The sequence below is a fragment of the Perognathus longimembris genome, chromosome 3 (genome assembly GCF_023159225.1).
Source record: "Perognathus longimembris pacificus isolate PPM17 chromosome 3, ASM2315922v1, whole genome shotgun sequence".
Taxonomy (NCBI): Eukaryota; Metazoa; Chordata; class Mammalia; order Rodentia; family Heteromyidae; genus Perognathus; species Perognathus longimembris.
The window spans coordinates 8,135,807-8,157,953 of NC_063163.1; the positions used below are offsets into that span (position 1 = coordinate 8,135,807).

The 22,147-nt window shown below is 38.7% G+C and overlaps 2 protein-coding genes across 2 annotated transcripts in view; one reads left to right on the plus strand and one right to left on the minus strand.

Annotated features, from left to right (window-relative positions):
* Positions 1-22,147, minus strand: part of Ubac2 (UBA domain containing 2) — a 125,693-nt gene that overhangs the window by 81,849 nt on the left and 21,697 nt on the right. The window contains exons 3-4 of the mRNA XM_048341142.1: positions 19,295-19,414; positions 17,798-17,907 (exon numbers count right to left, since the gene is read on the minus strand). Of these exons, the coding sequence (XP_048197099.1) occupies positions 17,798-17,907; positions 19,295-19,414 (230 nt within the window). The remainder of the gene's footprint in view (positions 1-17,797; positions 17,908-19,294; positions 19,415-22,147) is intronic.
* On the plus strand, positions 9,202-13,353 carry Gpr18 (G protein-coupled receptor 18). Its single transcript, XM_048341143.1, has 2 exons — positions 9,202-9,571; positions 12,040-13,353. Exon 2 carries the CDS (start codon positions 12,074-12,076, stop codon positions 13,073-13,075), a length of 1,002 nt encoding a protein of 333 aa, XP_048197100.1. The 5' UTR covers positions 9,202-9,571; positions 12,040-12,073; the 3' UTR covers positions 13,076-13,353.

Sequence of the window (22,147 nt, forward strand, 5' to 3'; positions counted from 1 at the left end):
AAGATGTTCATATAAACCGTAATGCCATTATCATACGTATTTTATTACAAAAGCATTTTCTATGTAATAACATTTTAACTCTAGTAATATTTAATATTTGAGTCCCATTTAATAACATTTTAGGGTAGGGCTGCAGCTTTTACCAAGTTCTGCCTGACACTGCCATCTACTGGTTCTAAACATGGCTACAAGTAAAACCTATTAAACTGTTAACTGCCTTTCAGAAGGAAAATTGGCTTTAATACAGCCTATATTAAATTTTTAGAAGAATACTTAGTAACATATGGAAACATATGTACTGTAGATTTGGTTTGTAAATGTGTTGGAGATATCGCTCTACCAACTTACCTCTGAGCTGTTACTTCAAGTGTCTGGATTCTCTACTGCTGTTCTTTAAATATTTTAAAGATTTTCAAAAAACATATAGTCCAATTTTTGAAAGGTCTTTTCTTACAGACAACAAGCAATACTTGCAAAACCATTTGGTGTAAACCAACTGAACAACTCAGGGGGGGAGAGGGAAAGGGGAGGGGGAGGGGGGAATGAGAGAGGAGGTAACAAATAGTACAAGAAATGTACCCATGGCCTACCGTATAAAACTGTAACCCCTCTGTACATCACTTTGACAAAAAATAAGTAATTATTTTTTTAAAAAACTAGCCAACTAGATGACATGGAAATTAGCTGATCCTTTCTCGTTTTTTTATAGAAAAATCACAAAGTAGTAGCTCCATGCTACAGAGGGTTCTGTCCTGGAGCAAGTTCCGCTGCCAGCTCCCTTTGCTGGACTCTGGTAAGCCAAGCTCATTCTCTAGGCCAACCTGAGAATCCTGAAACTTCTGAAGAAGAGATCCAAATCAGCGATTCTCAAAGCTTACTGGGATTTCATAGGGACTTCACTGGTGTTTGGACTAATGCATGTGTTTTCTGACATTTCTGTCCAGTGTTTCTCTTCAGAGTCACATTCAGCAACTCCCACGAGAGATCACTTCATAGAGAGAAAATGCTGTCAAGCTATATCCTCAATATCTCCTTGTGGTCATAATTTGCATTAGGCCACACCTCCCTTTTAATTTCTCTTTATAGGGCAAGTTTTTCAAGATTTCTCCAGCTCCAGCCTCTCCTCTCCCCTGCTTCTCCCTAGCAGGTCAGCACCTCGCCCCCACCCTTAGCCACCAGAGCCAAGCTGCTTCCCTATAATCCTACAAACGGCAGCACATCAGTGTTAACTGGCATCCACATCACAAACCCAAACTACACATGTATAAAGATACTGGAACAGAGCAGGGAAACGAATGCTCTTAACATGTAAATGTTCATTCATTTTCATATTATGCTATAATGAAGGCAGATGGTTTTCAAGACATAAGAAAGAAGTACTACCAAATGGAGGACTCTGAAGCAAAATGATTCTGGAATATAACCAGTCTTCCTATCCCACCCCATACCATCCCAGAGGAAATAAAGATCTGCGGGGAAATACTGCTTCTGAAAGGTCCTGAAAAGACCTACCAATGACTGCTGTCAGGAAGAAGATGAAGTTTGCAACAAGTATTGTCAATGATATGAAAGTTGGAATCCTTCTGCATTGCTGATAAGATATAAAATATCACAATTGCTATGGAAAACAGTATTGTAGTTCTTCAAACAATTAAAAATAAATTATGATCTAATTCCACTTATAAAACTGTATGCTGAAAAAACCCTGAAATCTAGGTTCAGAAGAGATACCTGCATCCGTGCTTGTAGCAGCATTGTTGAGAAAAGCCAAAAGGTATCATCAACCCAGATCCCAATGACAGAAGAACAGATAAACAAAATGTGATGTATAATTACACCGGGATACTATTTACCCTTGAAAAGAAAGGATATTGTGGCATGCTACCACATGGATGAACCTTAAGGACTTTGCTAAGTAAAATAAACCAGTCACAGACAAATACTGTATGGTTCTATTTATATAAGGTAGCAAAATCAACTTCATGAAGACAGAAAATAAAATGTGATGTCAGGGATGAGGAAATGGGGGCATGTTTAAATGGGAACAGGGGTTCAGTTTAGAAGATGAATCAGGTTCTAGAGACTGGTTACGTGATAATATAAATAAATTCAATACTGAAATATACACTTAGAAGTGGTTAAGATGACCAAGTTTATGTCTAAATACTCATATTTTTAATGCATGCTGGATTTGCTTAAGATAGCCATTACTTTGAATTCTTAATAGAGTATCAGGCACAAATACCATTAAAATGGAATTTTCTCAAGGTCCTAAGCTCAGGAATACACATCCTACAGAGAACTATGTGTTGTTTACTACAAAAGATAGGATGCTTCCAAAGAGAAAAAAAATAGTAGATAAGAAAAAAATGTTTTAGGGCACTAAGAACATGCTTATTATATAGTATGAAACAATACAGAAGCATTCATAAATTAAAATATCTTATAATCTACTTAATAGCTCTCAAAAAGTATTTTCAGGGGCTGGGGATATAGCCTAGTGGCAAGAGTGCCTGCCTCGGATACACGAGGCCCTAGGTTCGATTCCCCAGCACCACATATACAGAAAATGGCCAGAAGCGGCGCTGTGGCTCAAGTGGCAGAGTGCTAGCCTTGAGCGGGAAGAAGCCAGGGACAGTGCTCAGGCCCTGAGTCCAAGGCCCAGGACTGGCCAAAAAAAAAAAAAAAAAAAAAGTATTTTCAATTAAAATAGAAACCTTCAAATGAGGTGACAGTGAAGAGCTGCAAGTGCCACCCATCATCTGTAGGGGGCAGTAAAGGCACACTATGTTACAGCAGCTTTGGAGTTAACATACAAAACTCAGTATGTAAAAGAAGATAATGTATGAGGAATCTAAAATATGTCATAACCAGCTCACTCCTATATTAAATAACCTGCATATAAGTTCTTGTTTACAAAACCTTTCATTTTGCCCATTTTCACCTTCAGGCCTCACACATCCTAATGTATCTATTTCTTTGTTGTCTCCTGCTATTATTCAGTAAGTTTGTGATTGCATCTACCTGAAAACAGTAGGTATCCAGTTTTTGAGACATGCTATCACCTTGAGAAAATTCAAATACTACTTGAACTGCTATGCCTATTTATTAAGGCTCAGTGTGTGCGGCTCTGTGCCGGTACACTGAAACACTTGAGGATACTGCAGATCCTTGTTAACCAGACAGAGAAAATGAAGAGACTATGAGATGAAAGTAAAATCAGTGATCAGAAACTACACAGAAACTGCAAAAGAAAAGTTTTCACAGGGGCTGGGAATGTGGCTTAGCGGTAGAGTGCTTTCCTAGCATTCACAAAGCCCTGGGTTCCATTCCTCAGTACCACATAAATAGAAAAAGGCACCAGTGGTGCTGTGGTTCAAGTGGTAGAGTGCTAGCCTTTAGCAAAAAGAAGCCAGAGAATAAATACCAGGAAACAGGTATTCAAAAGGGCGAGTGGAACAAGGAGAAGGGTAAAAGAATATTGTCATAAAATTCAATGCATACCCTACAAAACTAAGAAAATTGAGGGGAGGGGATTGAGAGGGACGAGGGAGAATGATGAAAGGGATGACACTGATCAAGATTCACTCTATTTATAAATTGCTTTGTTGAATGGCAACTCCTTTGTACAACTACTTAAAGATAAAATTAATATTAAAAATAAAAACATATATACTACAGAATGACACAAAGGAGAGCAAAGGCCCAGAAATAAAGGTCCCTATGGGGACCCATCAGGGTGCTGGGTACTCTGAGTTTCAAATCAGACCTGACCGGATTTTGGATGAGGTTTTGCTAAATGAATCCTAGAGACCTGAGAATTTCTATGCAAGAACCTCCATCCTACCAACTCTTAATCTACACTTCTACTAAATACTGCAATGAAAAGAGGAGAGGAAAGGATTCCTTCAAATGACACAGTTCTGGAAGGCCCCTCAAGGAAGGCTTGGGCCAATTCCCTTTCCTTCAACTCTAAGAGTGACCCACAAAATGGGCTCAGTCTCATGTAGCGGTCTAACACAAGTGCCCAGTCCCAAGGTAAGGACAGGGAAAACTCAAATGTGTTGCGGGCCATTTCAGATGGCCAGACACACAAACATCTGCTGTCTACAGCACTCACTGGACACAGACTGAGATTCTTAGTGGCAAAGCAGTTGTAGAAATAGCTTCACATGACAAAGATGCCCACATACATAGTTTTTGCCAACCCAGAAGCCCAAGCTTTCTTTAAAAACCCTTTTGAGCTGGTGCCAGTGGCTCACACCTGTAATCCTAGCTACTCTGGAGGCTATGATCTGAGGATTGCAGTTTCAAACCAACCTGGGCAGGAAAACCTGTAAGACTCTTATCTCTAATTAACCACTAAAAAGTCAGAAGTGGAGCTGTGGCCTGAGTGGCAGAACATTAGCTATGAGCAAAAAAGAGCTCAAGGACACAGCCTAGGTCCTGAGTTCAAGCCCCAGAACCGGCACAAACAACAATAATAGCCTTTTTGAATACAAAACATATCACACCACAGAAAGTATGGAAAGCTGAAACATTCCCTTCCTGAACCTTCTCTCTTTCCCTGAGGCTGATGGATGCAGACCCTACACAAAGGCCTGGGCCAAGCTGAAGACCAATGCTTTTACAAAGAAACCACTGGGAGATATTGATGTCCAAATTATATCCTCACAAGTCCTCTTTCCTTTGCACTGTTTCTTGCTTGTGTTCCTTTGTGTGCATCTCCTTTAACTGTGAGATCAGAATTTGCAATAGACATCAGGTAAATCACATTTACCATGGAGATCTAAACCAGCTACCATGAGCCTTTGATTCAACCTTTGTTCTGTTGGTTAACACTCTACCATGAGATCTTGTGGTCCCTTGAGACTTCAGTGGCTCCAGGACTGATTAACTGCCATGTAGAATCATCTCCTATGAGGATCTTCTTAGTGACAGACTCTTTAATACTGTTAATACTTAGATTTATTTTAGCTACAATTAATTTTTCATATATATGGTTAAAGCTGGGTTCAAATTATTTGCTGTGAGGTAAATGATTGTTTGTAGTTTTAAACTGTACAAAAAATGTTTAAGAAAAGGAATTTGGGTATGCTAAATTTAATACAATTTAGGATATTAAACAGACAGGAGTCTCATATGAACATGGCTATAAGAGTAGAGCTATAAATTATTGGTATTAATATATATATACTTAGATATATAGTTTTTCAATATTTATCCAGAACTCCTACCATTTAACATATGACATCCCCCCCAAAGAAAAACAGCAATCAGTTTAGACACAGTTTGAAAAAGAGAGTAGCAGGAAACAAAAGCTTCAGAATGTCAAATCAGAAAATGTTAGAACCACAACTCTCCCCCTAGTTCAGAGATTCTTTGTCACTCCCACTCCTCCTTGCAGACCAGCTGTTACCAACCCCTGTGGGCTTGTGGCTGACTGTCCCCATGATGGGACAGCCAGAAAATAACTGTAGTCTCCTGGCCACAGCAGTGTGGGGGGCAATAAGGGTAAGCTGCCCTCAACACCTGCTAGGTTGAGAACTGTTAAGAACAGGGACTATTACTGTGCCTTTAACACAGTCAAATCTCTGAGAGGATTATGTTTTATTATAATACAGGTTTGCTATATAAATCTATCAATGTCTTTTCCAATAATTATAAAACTGAATTAACTGAACCATGCTATATTCACTGAAAAGCTACTTTATACTAAAATCAAAATTCACTTAGAGCCTGTAACGTTTAAACTAGAACTTAAAACTAAAGCTAAGAGTAACTCATAAAAGTAAGGGGAGTCTCTGGGAATGTGTTTAATCCCTTGGGTACAATGAGTAAAATTCTTTCACTTATATTCCAAAATAAGTGAGGAAAGAAAATAAAGCTGCATGAGTGGCCCCTGAATGAGATAATTCCTCTGTGTGAATAAAAAAATTCATTAGGCTCAAGTATTATAGAAGTGAACCAGACATCATCAAAGTTTAATCCTTACCCATTCTTTACAGGCTGTCAAATCATTTGGGGAATTATTTTCCACTGTAATTCCTTCCCACCCTAAAATGATGGCAGTGGGGCTGGGGATATGGCCTAGTGGCAAGAGCGCTTGCCTCGTATACTTGAAGCCCTGGGTTCGATTCCCCAGCACCACATATACAGAAAATGGCCAGAAGTGGCGCTGTGACTCAAGCGGTAGAGTGCTAGCCTTGAGCAAAAAGAAGCCAGGGACAGTGCTCAGGCCCTGAGTCCAAGCCCCAGGACTGGCAAAAAAAAAAAAAAAAAAAAATGATGGCAGTGACAAGGAGGAGAAAAACTAGTGTTCAGTACTGCACATTTCTGAGGAAGAGAGGACTACCACTCCATCCCTGCCCCCACTCACCAGGCCCAGGGCTTGGCCTGATCTAAGTGTTCCAACTGCTCCCACTGGACTCAAAATGAATGCCTAGCCTCTCTATTGGCTTCCTACTTGAGCAGTCAAACATTCAACCAGCATATAAAATGCCCCTTACATATACACATGCAATACTCATGCGAATACTCAAGGAATGGGATGTCATGGGCAGAAGAACAATAAGCAGCAGCACTACAAACATGAACACAGCAGCCAGATTATCTTCAGAAGGCAAAGAAAAGTTCCTGGGAAAGGCAGTGTCACGGATAAATGACAAATGGCCAAGCTGAGAGGTGGGAGAGCTACAGGAGGCTTGGTCAGCAGGCACAAAGGCAGGCGAGCAAATGTAAAAGGTCTCAGGCAGCTGGAATGGAGAGTGAGATGGGGAAAGACAAAGGACAGGTTGCAGCCTTACGCCAGGCCTCGGGGGAGTTTCTAATTTGCCCAACTGTCCCTCTGAGAAATGGGCAATTTCCAAATAAAACTGTGGCTTACAGGCAAGAACACAAGTCCTAAGGCGAGGACTCCCCTAGATGCAAGCCACCACTGCAGCTGTTGATTTTTAACCACACAGGGGAACCAAATCAACACCTAATTTTAGAAAACTTGTCACAGACTACGTGAAATAAGGCAAAGGGCAGATTGGGTCTGCAGATAAGAGTTTCAATCCAGATGAAGTATCACACTCCTAGGTAGCATATGAAACATATTTTCACCCAGAAAAGAAATGGAGAACATAATTCAGTAGTGAGGAAGTCCTACCTCATATATAAATCATGGTAGTCATCTCATAAAAAGTTACTGTTGTAGCTAGGGAGTACAGGGAAAGGATGCTAAACTCCTAAAGAAGCTAAGCTTGGTTGTCAACGTTAAGCGACATGTCAATGGGCTTCTCTGGCCTCAATTTCCTCATCTGCACAAGAAACTGTTGCAATGGTTTTCTCCAATGCTTCTAAAACCCCCATATCTGGTAGGCTACTGCACTCACAAGGATTTTGTCACTAAACGCTGTAAGGTTTGCCGGAAAAGAACCCCACTGCATGGTTCAGGCAGAAAGGAGTTTATGGGGGAAAAGCGAACTGTTGGCCCAGACAAGATGAAGGCATGGGGAGACAGAGGGGAAGGAAGAAGAGGAAAAGAGCAAAAAAAAGTAAGAGAGAAAAGGAAAGAGACAGTGGGACTCATGTTGAGTTGGATTATATAGGGAAAGGTAGGAGATAGGGCCAGGTGGATTGGGTGTGGCCTCAGAGGAGGAGGAGGTAACTGCCTCCAGCTGTGCCAGTTACCTAGATAAGGCAGGTACTGGGCACAGACTTAAACAGGTGGGGGGCATCTGCATGGAACCCTCCCAGGGTGGACCTTACAAAGGCAAGGACTTTGGTATCTTTTATAAGGCATAGCAGCTTACCATGGTAAGGAAAAAAAGAGTGCAGACTCAAACTGTCTAAAAATTTCTTTTAAAAAGCATCAAGTTCAGGTAGTCTCTGAAGGATTGATTCCGGCCTTGTTCCCAAGGTCAAGCAAGACAACAAGCTAGAGCACAAGCCTGTCCTCAGGCAGGTTATTCCTATCTGGGCCTGGCCAAGGACCCCACCTTTGTCCCTCAGGGGACCACAGCCTCTCACCCCAGGTGGAGCATTCCACTGTGCACCTGGCCAAGGACATCCGCCCTGGGCTCCCATGAGACCATAGCCCATTTTTCTATTTCTACTTCCTTGTTAAGCCCTATATAAGCCCACCCCAACATCCAGTTCCTGGCACAACCTCCAATCCTGTGGGAAGATCTGTGCCTCTTGCTGTTCCTCAATAAACAGTCGTTGCCTGTTGATGATTTATTGTGTCTGGCCTATTCCTTTTCCGTTCTCCATTTTCCTAACAGTTTCTAAGTTACAAATCATATGTAACTGAATATGAAGATACTTAAAATTTTAAGACAAGTAAATGAAATGCTCTTTTTAAAGAAAAGTTAAAGAACTCACCTGAGAGGCAATGGTTTGGGCTGCTCACTTCCCTTTCTGTTGCTTTCACTTCCCTTCTTAAGTTAAAACACTCCTGATATGTAAATTTTTCTCCTAAAGACTTCTAGCTAGAGTCCTTAGGCAAGATAACAAAAGAAATAACTTCTAGTGTGTTATGTGACGCAGAAGCACAGGAGAATTAAAGAAAGTAAACCAAAATGGATAAATGTATATAATGTATTTGGTAAAGCAAAGGGAAGCAACTAAGGATGCTATTTTTTACTATTTAAACATAAATATTTTAAATAGTAAATATTACAACATAGATACCCTATGATTTTAAGAACTTCTTAGTAAAGACCCCGTGTAGGAGTGCCTACTAAGCGCCAAGTGCTTTTTTAAATACTTAGACCTTTTCTGGATTAAGAGTCTTCCAGACAAATATTATATATTTTTAATTGTAAAGAAACTAAGTAGAAACAAAAAGTACTAAACAAAGTCACTCAGTTTAGAAAGGTAAAAAAGTTAGACTTTGAGCCCAGCCCAGCATCAAATTACCTCTCTCTCCATAAAAAGGGCAATTTTGGGGAAGCACCAGTAGCTCGTGCCTTTAATCCTAGCTACTCAGGAGGCTGAGACCTGAGAATCACAGTTTGAGACTAACTTGGGCAGGAAAATCTGTGAGATTCTTCTTTTCAATTAGCTACAAAAAGCCAGAAATGGAGTTATGACTCAAGTGGTAGAATATTAGCCTTGAGCACAAAAGCTTAGGGACAGTGCCCAAGCCCAGAGTTCAAGCCCCAAGACAGACCAAAAAAAAAAAAAAAATTGGTGAGGGGAGACTTTAAACATCTAAATAAATAATCAATTGAAACAATTTTGCCTTTTAATATGACTCTTAAAAAGATGCCATCATTTCAAGAGGAGCCTATGCTAAACATGACTTCACAAACAAGTCACTTGTGAAAGAGAAAAACCACATGCAGGGTGAAGTCTAAAGTTGAGAAGCCTTATTTCACAGAGCACTTCCTGAAAGAGAGCAAGTGATCACAGCCACTGCTCCAGAACCAGCAAAGCCTTCTGAAGAAACAAGTGAGCCCAAGACAAAAGAAATATAGCATTTCTGAAAAGCTCCATTTCCAGTACAAGCAACTCCAAGATACCTCTTGTACAGAACACTGGATAATGTCCACCTCTGAGGCAGCCCTTTGATGGACAGGAGGTAAGCAGCATTAACTTTCTCACAGATCATTATTAGAAGTAATGCTCAAATATTAGTAGTAAGCTTAAAAATCACTATTCTATTTTAATAAAACATTAAAGAAACTATGTTGATGAAGGACCTTAAAATATACCTTTCCACATGATTAATACTGTAATTCTTTTAAGACATGTATAACTCATATTCTTTTCAAAGTGAAGCAAATGAATACAAGAGCTGGTGACAAATGGACTACATAAGAAACAGCTTGTGCCCGATGGTGAGGAAAGACTTAATCAAGAGAGTAAATATAGGAATCTCTAGAACAAAATTATGGTGTGAAGATGAATTAAGAAGAAATCCAATTCACTCTATTGCTAGTTAGTATTTAAAAATCTGTTGAGAGTAAAATGCATGATTCAAGTTATTCTCCTTTGTAGGATACTAGAGATCTAATCTTTCTATATGTAGTACTTCACTCATAAGCTATAAGTTAATACTCTACATCAACATTTGGGAAGCTAAACTTTAAAACTGTATTTAACCCACATGTTTGACAAACCAATTAAAGAAGCCCAGAATCAGAAAGGAAGAAGGGAAAGAAGGAATGGGGGAGAGAGAAGCAAACTCCTGTCTTGTGTTAGTTCGTAGCAACTGCTCAAAAGAATGCTTAGCAACCGCCACGGTGCCACCGACCTGGCTCTTAATCTTCCCACAGCTTCACTAAAGAGAGCCAGGGCGAATGAGGGACAAGCCACGCTACAAAAGAACACACTTGTAGAATCTTCTCATAGCCCTCAGTATTTCAGAGGTGCCTCGAGGTTCAATCTCTTTGCAGCAAATGTGGTTTCTGAACCAGTTGAGGTTGCATCCTGGCTAGGAGATGTCCCACGCGGGAGGATCAACACTATTTACAATAATAACTAACTTCCTTGGTTCATGATGGGAATTTATCAGCTTCTACTTGAGTAACCTTTTAGTATCTCCTTTTGCTTAATTTCACAAATAGCAGAGCAATCACTTAGTTTCAAAGTGCTGCTTCCTTTGCAGCACTGAAGCAGCTAAATTCAGCCTCCAGGACACTGGTAAACACAGTTCAACAGCCTATGTCTCAAGTGTGCAGAGTCCATGACACAATACAGTGCTGTTTCTAGATCTATGGCAACTTAAAGAGAACATAAGCATACTACGAAGTGTTTACTGCTTACAAAATAAAAGGGTTTGACAGGGCAATAGTGCTAGTGTTCATTGACAAAACAGAGAACAGCTGCTATTGATAACTTTCACTGATTTTCTTTAGCTAAGTATTTTATTACTGAGTACCTATCATGTGCTTAATAGGAAGTGGAAAAAGAGTGGTGAAAGAAGAAGTTCCTGCTCTGTCATAAGAACTACTGTGACTGCTCAGTAATTAGCTGGTTGTATGGTTCTTTCGTTGCAGGTCCTGGGGCTTGAACTCAGGGCCTAGATCCTTCTCTGAGATTCTTTTTCTAAAGGCTAGTGCTCTACCACTGAGCTACAGTGCCGTTTCCGGCTTTTTCTGAGTAGTTTATTGGAGGTAAGAGCCTTGTAGACTTTCCTTCCCAGGACTAGGACTGCTTCAAATCACAATCCTTAGATCTCTGCCTCCTGAGTAGCTAGGATTAAGGTGTGAGCCACCAACACCCAACTTTTATTAGTTTTTAATATATACTTTGAAATTTGTATTTAATCAGTAAAACTTTATTCTCTGGATATTAATAATTTGAGTTATAAACTATGTAAACAGAATGAAGATGATAAAAATTGGAAATCATTTTGTAAGATTTTAAAATCCAAATTGGCCTCTCCTCCATTAAAGCAAACAAAAAACACTTATTACTAACGTATTTCATGCTATAGGAAAAATATCATAAAGAAAAGGTTATTCTTTTGGGAATAATGGGGTGAGCAGGGCTGGGAATATGGCCTAGTGGCAAGAGTGCTTGCCTCGTATACATGAAGCCCTGGGTTTGATTCCTCAGCACTACATATATAGAAAAGGCCAGAAGTGGCACTGTGGCTCAAGTGGCAGAGTGCTAGCCTTGAGCAAAAAGAAGCCAGGGACAGTGCTCAGGCCCCAAGTTCAAGCCCCAGGACTGGCAAAAAATAAATAAAGGGGTGAGCAAAAACAGCGAAAGTGAATGAATCTGCCACAGTATTATGAATGACATTTACTTAGCTGATACTACATAATAAGGGAAATGGCATAGCTAGCTTCAGTGACAGAGCACTTGCCTGGCATGTGCAAGGAACTAGGTGCAGGCCTCAGTACTGAAAAAATAGTTCACAACGGTAATCCTCCTTAGGAAATGTCTTCGTCAATAAAAACTAAGACACACATGTTAGGTTTTCAGCATAAAATGTTCTCAGAATTAAAACTCACTGACAGCCAACCTGAACATGAGAATGTTAAGCATTTATTTCTAACCAAAGGTTTTTATTCCTATTTTTCTTAACAATTTTCACAGTTTCTAAGCATCATGCCTACCAGTCATTTATAAGATGACTACCCCAAGCAATCAAGACAGCAACCAACCTGGACCTTCTAACAGCTCACATCCAGATGAGTACAAAATTGCAGCCCTGGTCTTCTATAGCTGCATCTTTCTGATTGGATTGTTTGTTAACATCACGGCATTATGGGTTTTCAGTTGTACCACCAAGAAAAGAACCACTGTAACCATCTATATGATGAATGTGGCACTGCTGGACTTGATATTTATCATGAGTTTGCCCTTTCGAATGTTTTACTATGCAAAAGGTGAGTGGCCATTTGGAGAATACTTTTGCCACATTCTTGGGGTTCTTGTAGTGTTTTATCCAAGCATTGCTCTATGGCTTCTTGCTTTTATTAGTGCTGACAGATATATGGCCATTGTACAGCCCAAATATGCCAAAGAGCTCAAGAAGACACGCAAAGCTGTGCTTGCTTGTGTGGGAATCTGGATAATGACCCTAATGATCATGGTCCCGCTGCTACTGCTCTATGAAGACCCAGATAAAGCTTCCTCTCCTGCCACCTGCCTGAAGATCTCTGATATCATCCACTTCAAAGCAGTCAATGTGCTGAATTTCACAAGGCTGATATTTTTTTTCTTGATCCCTCTGTTCATCATGATTGGGTGCTACATGGTCATTATTCACAGTCTACTGCATGGAAGGACATCGAAGCTGAAACCTAAGGTCAAGGAGAAGTCCATACGGATCATTATCACACTCCTGGTGCAGGTGCTCATCTGCTTCATGCCCTTCCACATCTGTTTTGCTTTCCTGATGATGGATGGTGGAGAAAACAGTTACAATCCCTGGGGAGCCTTTACCACCTTCCTCATGAACCTCAGCACCTGTCTGGATGTGATTCTTTACTACATTGTTTCCAAACAATTTCAAGCTAGAGTCATTAGTGTTATGCTATACCGCAATTACCTCCGGAGCGTGCGCAGGAAAAGTTTCCGATCCAGTAGTTTACGGTCACTGAGCAACATGACCAGTGAGATGTTATAAAGAGAAGAAAGTTGGTTTTTTCTGATATCTTTTAAATTCACTCTTACCCATTCTAAAGTCAGCAAATATTCCAGCTGGCATTACCAAGTCTCTTCTGTCATTAAAACAACAAGAGCTTTAAAACCTTTTATGGATTATTGTGGTAACATGATTACATATGCTGAGCATTCTAATATTCATTTTTATTATAAAACTTGGATTAGACATTTCATGAATCAATAGAAAAAACATTCAAATGTGTTTCATAGTCAAGCTTATCTACTCAGACAATTGAGCTAACAATTGTTTTTTTTTTCGTTTTTTTTTTGTTGTTTTTTTTTGGCCAGTCCTGGGCCTTGGACTCAGGGCCTGAGCACTGTCCCTGGCTTCTTTTTGCTCAAGGCTACCACTCTGCCACTTGAGCCACAGTGCCACTTCTGGCCGTTTTCTGTATATGTGGTGCTGGGGAATTGAACCCAGGGCCTCACGTATACGAGGCAAGCACTCTTGCCACTAGGCCATATCCCCAGCCCTGCTAACAATTGTTTTTGTGTTGTTAAAAAGCACATTACACAGATTGTTTTTCAAGATATATGTCCTAGTATAAATATCACTGTCCAGGGATCTTAGATGCTTAGGCTAGCCTGGCTTTTTAATTTCTCCATAAAGTAAATTCTCCCTCTAAAAAGCACAAAAATTTAAAAAGCTGTAATGTAAAACTATTATTTTAAATAATATGAAAGTAAAATAAATAATTCAACTGTGACTTCCTCTATGCAAATCGACTTTATTATGCTTAATATAATCACTTTACTTCCTACTAAGACTAAGAACGAAATATATGTATTGGTTATTAATGAATTTCTAGAATTAACTTGAGTAAATTCAGATTCTAAGAAAGAAAAAAGAAAATCATAAAGTATTCTAATCATAAAATAATATTTTAGCACTAGATCACTTAGAACTTCGATGATCTGGTCCAACTCTTCTGTTTGAAAGAGACCCAGGTATGTTATAATACATTTATAGTCCCAGACCTTGGAAGGTAGAGGCAGAAAGGTCACAAGTTCAAGATCAGCATGAGCAATTAGGAAGACACAGCTAGGCATTGGTTGCTCATGCCTGAAATCTGAGCTAGTCAGTAGAATGAGATCTGAGAATCCTGCTTGAAACCAGTATGGGCAGGAAAGTTCAAAAGACTCCTCAATTCATAGCTGCCTATCATTCTATCATTCTAGCTACATGGGAAGCTGAGATCAGAAGGATTATGATTCCAGGACAGCTGAGCAGCAAAGCCCATGAGACTTCATCTACACAGAAGAAGCTGAATCTGGTTTAAAAAGGAGGGCTAGCCTAGAATTCTGTCTTTTAGGAAAAAAAAAAAAGCAAAAACAAAACCTCTTGAAAACAATGCATGGAACATTTTGAAAGGAAGATTAGTTCAAGAACTCCTTTAAAAATCTAAGCAAGAAAAGATTAGTGTTAGGAAAAGATGTCAATAGGAATTAAGACTCCAGAAAGATCCGGAGAATAGTATGGGCTAGAAAGAGAGAACTAGGCAACAACAGATGTGAACTATCCCTGAAGTCACAGCAGTACAGTAGGCTGGAGAAGAGGCCAGAAAGCAGTAAGGAAGGACAAAAGAACCAGAAGAAAACATGCTGGCACTCACAAAGCAGGTGGCTTCATGAGACTGGGATTAAAGGAGGTTAAAAGCATTTGATGTGCTATGAAAGGTCAAACAGGATGACTGATGGACTTAGAATTAGAACTAGAGACCTTTACAGGAGAAATTCAGTAATGTCAAATTTTTAAAAATTGTGTAGAAAAAAATGTAGAAGGCAAATAAATTTGGCTTTGATCAGAATGATGTTTTGTGAAACACAACGGAAATCGTAAAGAGCAGTTTGCCTTTTTTCTTTTGTTTCTGAAGCTTTGTTACAGAAGTTTATTTACTGAAGTAATGACTTATGTTCCAAGAAATCTGAGGCAGATTTAACACTCTAAAAAGCCATACTACAATGTTCTGTGACCTGAGGAAAAGAAATATATTCTCACTCAGAAAATGGCTGAATTAACATTCATATTGTTTATTTCAAAGATGTTATTATTACTTCTTAAATTTATTCAGGATTCTCAACTCTTGCTACAAAGATTTAAGTACTTCTCTCTCTTAAAAACTGGTTAAAAAAATTTTTTTCCACCAATTTCAAATCCAAATCAGACCTCTTTCCATTCACCAATGAATAGGATTTTATAGCCAAGTAAATATGAAGATTCATTCCACTGTCATCCAACCCTTTGTATAGTGTCATCAGACAAAAAGGGACAGTAAAAATAAGAACTAAGAACTATGTTACTATTTATCCCAAGATTTATTCTAAGGCAAGCATACATGGACACACACTCTTCCAAAAGTAGGCTTTATAGGGGTGGGGTGGGGAGGGTGGGGGGAACCAGCCTGAATGAGAAATGCTTCAGGCAAAATGGGTGATGAAGCAGTGCTGCTTTTTCCAGGATTACACTAAATCCTTCCTGATGACTATACTACTCTTACACACAGAGTCAGCACACACGGCTGGGTTTAATTACACTTAAAACCCATGGTAATCAACAAAAACCACATGATAATTAGGACACAGAATTTTCTGTCTCTACTCATGTGTTAGTATAATACATTAAAACAAATCAAGGTCTACATTCATGGACAGTCATGTCTATTATAATCCTATAACCCAGTAGGTTCATGAAATACAACTATACTGCAAATATTATCAATATCGAAAGTATGAAAGCTATTGGAACATCAAACATACATTTAAAACAAGGCTCCAAAGTAAGTTAACTTTGGTCTTGAAAACAAGGCCAAAATTATTGCACATAGAATTTTAAATATCCAATATCTATAATTTCATATCATCTTGCCTACCAAATAATCTCAAATATTTAATGCACTGATGTGTTAAGACCATTCATAACAACTCTGACTCTGTTATTCCATCTGTGCTAATATATAATATTTGTTTTGCTAAAATAAATACACAACATGGAGTATGTACTCTAAGCTCGGCTGGTCAGTGAGGACTGAGTGAAAAGTTGTAACCTATATTGATTGCTTACCTTTATTGTATTTTTTGTACTAAGGCTAGAACTCAGGGCCTCCCACTCTCCCTTGGCTTTTTTGCTCAAGGCTGGTGCTCTGCCACTGAATCACAGCTCCACTTCTGGCTTTTTGGTAGTTAACTGGAGATAAGAGTCTCATGAAGTTTTGTGCCCAGGCTAGCTTTGAACTCCAACCCTGAGATCTCAGCCCTGTGAGTAGCTAAAATTACAGTTGTGAGCCCCCAGCACCTGTTTCACCTTTAGAGAAAGTATATAAACAATGTCAGCTTGAAAAAATTAACACACTTAACTTCATGCAAATTTACTTTATTAATCTAGTTAAATTTATTTGTGTATTTAATAGCTCATAAAATTCAAAGACAAAAATATCATCATAAAATACATAAACCAATTTTTACCTTCAAGAGCTGAACAAAAGATTCATTAAAAATTCTAAGTAAGGACAGCAACACATCTGGCCTTTTCTGTTTCTGTGGTGCTAAGGAATGGAACCCGGGGCTTCATACGTGCTAGCAAGCACTCTACCACTAAGCCACATTCCCCGCCCTAATAAACCCTTCTTGAGTTAATACACTCACTTGACTGTAAACTTCAGAAAGAAGGAAGGACTGTGATCTGCCAGGGTACCCCTAGAACTGCCATAGAGAGGCTCTGGAGAATCATTTATTAGAGTGAATAAACATATAAAAACACGAATTTCTTCATTCATTTATTAAACTGGTGGTTAAAAAAAATTCTAAGTCAGGTGGCTGGGGATATAGCCTAGTGGCAAGAGTGCCTGCCTCGGATACACGAGGCCCTAGGTTCGATTCCCCAGCACCACATATACAGAAAACGGCCAGAAGTGGCGCTGTGGCTCAAGTGGCAGAGTGCTAGCCTTGAGCAGGAAGAAGCCAGGGACAGTGCTCAGGCCCTGAGTCCAAGGCCCAGGACTGGCCAAAAAAAAAAAAAAAAAATTCTAAGTCAGGTGTGATGGGCACATGCCTGTGATTCCCTCACTGAGGAGAGTGAGTCAAGGGGATTACTAGTTCTAGGCCAGTTACAAGGTGGGCTTCTAATGAAACAGTGTTTCAAAATGTTACAATGAAACCTCACTTTTTGCAACTAATATATGTAATAAAAATGTTAAAAGAAAAAGACATGTAGTATGTCCATGGTTTGGAAAACTTAAAAAAATAACTTAAAATTTTAAAACACTATTCCTTTACAGCTAAAGGAATAGTTAATCCAGGTGTGGTAATACATACCTATAACACAAACATTTAGCAGGAATAGGCAAAAGAATTGCAATTTTGAGGTTATCCTGGGTAAAGTTATTGAGGTCCTATCTCACAAAATTAATTTTTAAAAAAGGAAGTAGCTCAGGTGTTGGAAAATTTCCCTAACAAGCTCCAGGCTCTGGGTTCAATTCCTAGAACCACAAAAGAAAACAAACAAAAAAGGAAAAGCAAACATAAAAGAGCTAATACAAAATGAATATATAAACATATATTGGATTATTTTTACACAAAAACAACTATGGTTAAGCTATATCTAAATATTGTCTTAGTGACTTTTGTGACTATTCCTTCAATTAGATCTAAGAGTTCTACATTAAGTCAATCTTAAAGAGCTACTTACAATCCAGAAGGCAAATTACTGGCCACCGTGATACCCAATGAATACCGAATGGCTTCAACGAGGATAAAGTCAAACAGGGCTGACAAAACCCAGGCACCCAACAAAAAAGACTAAAAGATAAAGCAGAAGAAATGTGAAAAATAAGTCACCTAGAAGCAAATTTAACATTCATTTATTTTAAATGAGCTTGGGTATATAAACATTTTTTAATTATTCATTTTTGTTGGAACAGACTTTTTTTAACTTGGAGAATTAAATCATATTATGCAAATGTATCAGCTTCCACAATTTCTAAATATGTGGAAGAAATGATGTTTGTACCAAAATATATTTTAAATAGCAGCATACAAACTATTAGGTCAAATAAATAAATGATCAGAATTTTATTAGCCAAAGTCCTAGTTAAATTTTTATTAGGGCTAGGAATATGGCCTAGTGGTAGAGTGTTTGCCTTGTATACATGAAGCCTTAGGTTCGATTCCTCAGCACCACATATATAGAAAAAGCCAGAAGTGGCGCTGTGGATCAAGTGGTAGAGTGCTAGCCTTGAGCAAAAAGAAGCCAGGGACAGTGCTCAGGACTTGAGTTCAAGGACCAGACTGGCAAAAAAAAAAAGTTTTATTAGCAGTTCACAACTAATATTATGTGTTATTATTTTCATTACCATCATTTTGTTATTATAGTACTGTTTTAAATTTTAAACTTCCTTTGGTTAATGCCCAAATCAGATACAAGAAAATATAATTTAAACGACAGTTATAAGTAATAAATCAGGTTTTAAAAAATAAAGCCTGTTTTAAAACAGGGGCTGGGCATAATACCATATGCCTATAATCCCAGTTACTTGGAAAACTAAGGCAGCTGGCTTGTAAATACAAGGCCAGACTGGGGAATTTAGCAAGACTCTCCTATCTCAAAATTTTAAAAAGTACATAAACAAGCTGCACAGTGGGACTCAAACTTGTAATCAAGCCACTAGGGAGGCAGAGATCAGAGGATCAGTGGTTCAAAGCCAGCCTGGGCACAGTTATGTTCATGAGATTCCATCTGAACCAATGTTTGGTTACAGTAGCTTGTGCCTGTTACCCCAGCCACAAGGGCAGCAATGGCTGGACACAATGGTTCTCCCCTGTTACTTTCAGGAACACTCAGGAGCATAAGTAGGAGGATCACAGCCCCAGCATAAAGCAAGACCCTCTCTAGAAAATAATCCACGCAATGATGGGCTGGAGACAGCTCAAGTGGCAGAGTGCCTACCTAGGAAGCATGAGACCCTGAGTTCAATCCTTAGTACTGCCAAGAAAAGAAAAAGAAATAACAAAAAATGTTAAAAGGGAATAGGGATAGAGCTCAATGGTGGAGCACCTATGCTAGCGTGAACAATGTCCACAGTTCACTACTCAGGATGGATGGATGGATGGATGGATGGATAATAGATAGATGGATAGATGAATTATTTTTTTAGAACCTAGTAAAGAAAAATACATAAAAACTTACTGCAAATTTTCTGCTTCCATATCTTCTTTCAAATATTCTAAAATTATAAATAAGCAAACTACTGCAGAAAGTATCTTTCAAATCAAGGCAAATTATTCTTCCACATATCAACCTCCAAATCTAGATAGGAATTTTAAAAAAGAACAATAAATAAGAGTAAGATTTGTTCAGGGCCCTACTGTAGCAAATTTATTGTTTACTTTATACTATTTATTTATATACTCTAAACAAAACCACAATGCATACACAAAAAGAAAACTAAATAGATGTAACTTTAGGAAATAAGTTCAATATTCTCATACTAACCATTCTTTCCAACAACAGAACAAAAGGTACTTAAAACTTAGCTTCTTAGAACAAAATGTATTCTTACTATGAAAACTTCCTGTGAAAAAATTTAGGACTATGTTTGGTAAGATTTTTAAAATTCTGTATTCACTTTGGGCTGCTAAATTTAAAATGATAGTTGTAACTGATAGACAATTTAGTCATTAACTAAAAATACACATTTCTCAGTTTAATTTTAATGACCAAACTACTTCACAGCAACTACACAGCAGACAACTTACGGGAACTACTGTCAAATGTTATTAAATTTGGTAATGTTCCCAGATTTTTAAATCAACTTCTGACTGGGGGGGAAAGAAAAAAACCCAAGCAAGCAAAAAACAAGGAAATATACAAAGAAACTCTAGTATATATACACAATCAAATTTTATTCAGCCATAAAAAAGGAATGAAGTATGATTTGTGAGAAAATAGATGGAACTGGATATCATTTTAAGCAAAATAGGCCAAATTCAGAAAAATAATTATCACCCGTTTGCTCTTACGTGAAATCCAGATTTTAAAAACACATGAAAATAGAAGGGGGACTACTTGGGAAAAGGAAGGAACCAGTGTGAGGGAGAAAGGAGACAGAGATAATGAGAGTGTTGTATGAATGAAATGCAATACCTTATATACATGTTTGAGAATATGATAAAATCCATCTTTTGAGTTTTTACCATTTTCCATATTTTTAGATTATCCCAATAATATTTCCAAAACATTCTAATCTTATTTTCCCCTCATGATTACCATATGAGGCCACTAAAACAAAATTAACCTAATCCTTCCTCACAATTTTTGTTGTGGTAAATGGAAAATAAAATTCTATTTTTTTTTTATTTTTGGTGGTTAACTGGTGTTTGAACTCAGGGCCTTGAGTTTGCTAGACAGGTGCTCTACTGCCATTCTACAGCTCTTTTTTGCACTGATTATTTTTGCAATCGGGTCTCAATTTCCTGCCTGAGTGTACATCTGAACTGCATACTCCTATCTTCTACCTGCCACCTAGCTAGTATGACACGACTGTACTACCACACCCAGCTTCTTCATTGAGAAGGAGTCTTGAGGGCTTTCTTCCTGGGCTAGTATGAGAACCACAATCCTGACTTCAGCCTTTCAAGTAGATAGGATTACAGCTTTCCAGGGCTATTTGACCCTGTTCTGGTCCCACCTTCATACTGGGAGCCACTGGCACCCAGGTCATTTTAACTATTTTTAAATGTATGATTCAGTAGTATTAATATTTAACAGTTTTGTACAACCATCACCATTAACCATTTCCAGAATGTTTCTAACATCCACAACAGAAACTCCCCATTTCCTCTTCCAAAGCCACTGGTAATCTGTTTTATTTTCTTTTTCTGTAAATTTGTCTTTTCTATGTGCTTCACAGGAATGGAATCTTATGGTATGTGTTCCTGGGTGTTTGAATTCATTATTATTGTTGTTATGTCATACAAAGGAATTACAATTCCATAAATCTGTTTAGCTCATTTCACTTTGTATGTTTTTAAGCATGGGTTCAAATCTTATCCTTTCATTTATGAGTAATATTTTATTTTCTGTAAATACCACATTTTGGTTACAGTTATTGACAGATATTGGGCTGTTTCCACACCCAGGTGTGAATAATGCTGCCGTGAACATCAGTAATATCCCTACCTTAACATTATAAAGAAGAAGCACAAAGAATTTGAGTCATACACCTCCTTTCTTGCCCAGTAAAATAATAACATAAATGAGAAGGCTACTGCCAAACAGTCCACATCTGCCTCTTTCCTAAGCAAGACACAAGGCACAAAATAGAGCCTCTGTTATCAAACACACTCCAAAATAGAGGGGTACTGGACTGACTCAGGACAAGGATGGCACTGGAGTTCACTGACCTGTTAACGTTGCTAAAGTGGGGGTGACTGCTCTGTACCAAGTCCAACAGTTGGGTTCAGGAGGAAAAAGGCTCCATGATGAGGCAAAAAGGAACACCATGGGCCTACACATCACAGAGATGGCATTTCCAAAGTACACCTCTTTTTTCCCTCACCTTGACTACACCAGCCATGGGCCAGCATATACTACCATCAAAATGACTGAAGGAGACAAAAATATGCAAGAAGGCTTGGTACACTGTTAAGTACTAGCAAATGCTGACTGTCATCTCTGCAGAACAGCAAATTCAAAAACGGTCACAGCGCAGTGACCCATGACTATAATCCTGGCTACTTGGTAGGCTGACATCAGAAGGATCATGGTTTGAGGTCAACGTAGGCAAAAACAATTCAAAAAATGTCTTTCTCAAGCAACACCTAGGAGTAGTGGTACACACCTTTCTAAAACAAACTGAAAACTCACATCCCTGAGCTTTCCAGGACTAGTCTACCCTGTACTGGTCCCAACTTCATTCATCATTCACCCTGGTGTTCCCAACCTTCAGCTACAGTAGGAAGCATAAAATAGGAGAAATGTAGTCCAGATGTAGGCCTAGGCAAAAGAAGGAAAGGGGAGGGGAGGGCAGGGCAGGGGAGA